We start from the raw sequence: 3,161 nt of genomic DNA, 5'->3' as shown, positions 1-3,161 counted from the left end.
GGGCCCCGTGAGGATTGGGGTGATGGGGGAGGGGAGCCCATGAGGATTCGGGGGGCATTGGGGGGATTCAGGGGTGCCTGTGAGGATTATGGTCCCCGTGAGCATTCGGGACCCACCCTAACCCCTGTCACAGGTACGTGCTGGGCCACGAGGCCATGAAGCGCATGCAGACCTCCAACGTGCTGGTGTCGGGGCTGCGGGGGCTCGGCGTGGAGGTGGCCAAGAACCTGGTGCTGGGGGGAGTCAAGTCTGTCACCCTGCACGATCCCCACCCTGCGGCCTGGACAGACCTCGCTTCCCAGGTGAGTCCCCTGGGCAGGTAACACACCATGGGCAGGTAACACGTCTTGGGTAGGTAACAGCTGCTGGACAGGTAACAGCTTCTAGAGCAGATAACACCCCCTGGGCAGGTAACATGTCTTGGGTAGGTAACATTTCCTGGACAGGTAACAGTTTCTGGAGCAGATAACACCTCATGAGTAGGTAACACCCCCTGGGCAGGTAACCTTTCTTCTCCATTTCAACCTTTGGCCCAGCCTGCCTCTCAGCTGAGTTGCACCTGGGATAATTCATTTGGGGAAGAGAGTAAATGTCACCCATATTTGTTTTGGGGAGGTATAAGGTTTATTTAGGCCTTAAGTGTTTCCAAGTGTGTGAATATTTCTTGTGGGTCTTGGATGCTGTCTGTGGTGCTTTGATGTTTTCCAGGGGTGTTATCTGTTTTCTGGGTGTCTGAACAGCTCCCAAAGGGAATAAATCCCCCACAGTTGCTCCATTTGGGTCGCTAAATTTCTCCTGTATTCGAGGGTGGGGGTCCTTGGGTGCTGGGAAAGGTTGGGGGACTTGTGTGTGGGTGGGGCTCCCCTGACCCCCCTTTTTCCTCTCGAGCTGTACCTGAAGGAGGAGAAAGTGGGGGTGTCTGAGGGTGCTGGGCCCCCCCTGATCCCCCTTTGCCCCCCCAGTTCTACCTGCGGGAGGAGGACGTGGGGCAGAGCCGGGCGGAGGCGACGCTGCCACGCCTGGCGGAGCTCAACTCCTACGTGGCCGTGACCAGCACGCGGGAGCCGCTGTCCCAGGAGCTGCTGGCGCCCTTCCAGGTACCCCAGGCCAGGTGTGCCCCCCCGGGGGGCAGGTGTGACCCCCCCCAGACAGGTGTAACCCCCCCAGGGTCGCCTGTACCCACCTGGGGGTCCCTTTGCCCCGAAACCCCCCTGATAACCACGTGCAGGAGATGATCCATCCCCTCTCCAGGTGGGTGCCCCAGGTGATACAGGTGACCCTCGTTCCCCCACAGGTGGTGGTCCTGACCAACTCCCCCCTGGAGGAGCAGCTCTGGGTCGGCGACTTCTGCCACAGCCACGGCATCAAACTGGTGGTGGCCGACACGCGCGGGCTCTTCGGGTGAGGGGGCTGGGGGGTCCTTGGGATCAGAGTCTCTTTGTGTCAAGGGGGACTGGATGGCTCTGCAGGGGGGTCCTGAACACGGAGGTTGGTTTTTGGGGTCCTCCACTGACCCTTCCCTTGCAGGCAGCTGTTCTGTGACTTTGGGGACGACATGGTGGTGACAGACCCCAACGGGGAGCAGCCCCTCAGCGCCATGGTCTCCATGGTGACCAAGGTACGGGGTCCCCTCAGCACCTGCTGTGCGTCCTCCCCCCCTTCCCAAGGGTACTCTGGGGGGTTCCTGGGTGTCAGGGTCCCCTCAGCACCCGCTCTGTCCCCCCAGGGGTGCCCCGGGGAGGTGACGTGTCTGGACGAGGCGCGTCACGGCTTCGAGACGGGTGACTTTGTCACCTTCACCGAGGTGGAGGGGATGGAGGAGCTGAATCGCTGCGGCCCCGTCGAGATCCGCGTCCTCGGTGAGCCCTGGGGCTTTTTGATGACGACCCCAGTTACCTGGGGCTGTTTTAGGGAGCGTCTGACACACCTGGGGCCCTTTTTGGGGGTCCTCTGGATGTCAGGGTGGCTTTTTGGGGTGCCCTGGAGCGGGGGTGCCCTGGTGACACCCCTCCCCCAGGGCCATACACCTTCAGCATCGGGGACACCAGCGGGTTCGGGGACTACGTGCGGGGGGGCATCGTCACCCAGGTCAAGATGCCCAAGCACATCCACTTCGTGAGTGGCACTGGGAACTCTGGGGGACACTGGGAGGGCTCTGGAAGGGAGGGAGGGGCAGTGGGAGAGATGGGGGGGACCAGCAGGAGTTGGGGTGGTTCTGGGAGCACTGGGAGGGGGCAGGGTTGTATTGTGCGGCACTGGGGGAGATTGGGGAGGAGTGGGAGGTTGTTGGGAAGGTAATGGGACATAGTGGGGGAGCGATAAAAGAAACTTAGGTGGAAACGCAGGAGGCACTGGTAGGTGGCTGTGGAGAGTTACTGGGGGTTACTGGGTTGTACTGGAGTCACTGACATGCTCAGCTGTTGCTGTCCCAAAAGTGGCTGCCTAAAAGGGGCACTGGGGTGTCGCTGGGTTGCCCTGGGGGTGTTACACTCACCTGTCCTTGTTGCTGTCGCTGTCTCAGAAGCGGTTCCGGGACGCTCTGGCTGAGCCGGAGATGATGGTGACGGATTTTGGGAAGGTCGAGAGACCCTCGATGATGCACTGGGGGTGGCAGGGACTGCACCGCTTCATGCGCCAGCACGGCCGCCCTCCCCGGCCCCGCCACCAGGTAGGGACATGGGGGGACAGCAGGGACGTGGAGGGGACGGTGGGTGGAGGGACTTTGAGGGTGTTGGAGATGTGGAGGCCACCGGGTCCTACCCCAGCATGGCCACCCCTGTGGGCCATGTGCAGCTGCTGGGGACACTGAGGGCGTTGGGTACACAGAGGGCACCGTGGCCCTGCCCGTGTTTGAGGTCATCAGAGGTACTGGCAGCTTGAAGGGAAACGTGGAGTCACCAGGTCCTGCACCAACGGGGATCACCGCCGTGGTCCTGGGGACACTGGGGCCATCAGGGGTGTCAGAGACACTGTGGAGGTTTTTGGGGACACTGGGGGGATCATTGAGGCCATGGAAGCCATCAGCCCCTTCACCCCCACCACCGCTGCTGCTTGTGGCCCCTTGGTGGCTTCCCCAGCTCTGTGTGCCCTCCCAATGCCACGTGTGTGTGTCCCCCAACGCCGTGTGTGTGTCCCCCAATGCCGTGTGTGTGTCCCCCAAC

The 3,161-nt window shown here is 62.0% G+C and overlaps 1 protein-coding gene across 1 annotated transcript; it reads left to right on the top strand.

The window, feature by feature from the left end:
• The first annotated feature begins 126 nt into the window (after positions 1 to 126).
• Positions 127 to 2,824, top strand: LOC114072594 (ubiquitin-like modifier-activating enzyme 1). Its single transcript, XM_027910470.1, has 7 exons — positions 127 to 302; positions 963 to 1,097; positions 1,295 to 1,401; positions 1,528 to 1,618; positions 1,727 to 1,859; positions 2,018 to 2,115; positions 2,522 to 2,824. Exons 1-7 carry the CDS (start codon positions 156 to 158, stop codon positions 2,807 to 2,809), a joined length of 999 nt encoding a protein of 332 aa, XP_027766271.1. The 5' UTR covers positions 127 to 155; the 3' UTR covers positions 2,810 to 2,824.
• The last annotated feature ends 337 nt before the right edge of the window (positions 2,825 to 3,161 follow it).

This window comes from Empidonax traillii, unplaced genomic scaffold (assembly GCF_003031625.1).
Source record: "Empidonax traillii isolate 1590-97213 ecotype Southwest subspecies unplaced genomic scaffold, ASM303162v1 scaffold3563:size12338, whole genome shotgun sequence".
Classification (NCBI taxonomy): Eukaryota; Metazoa; Chordata; class Aves; order Passeriformes; family Tyrannidae; genus Empidonax; species Empidonax traillii.
Note: the sequence above shows the minus strand (reverse complement) of the source record. Positions and strands in the feature narration are given on the sequence as shown.

Bases quoted from the DNA above. Each gene is read 5' to 3' on its own strand.
- LOC114072594 (XM_027910470.1), top strand. From the start codon at position 156: ATGAAGCGCATGCAGACCTCCAACGTGCTGGTGTCGGGGCTGCGGGGG. The intron at 1,098-1,294 runs GTACCCCAGGCC...GTTCCCCCACAG, and splicing joins AGCTGCTGGCGCCCTTCCAG to GTGGTGGTCCTGACCAACTC. The intron at 1,860-2,017 runs GTGAGCCCTGGG...CCCCTCCCCCAG, and splicing joins CGTCGAGATCCGCGTCCTCG to GGCCATACACCTTCAGCATC.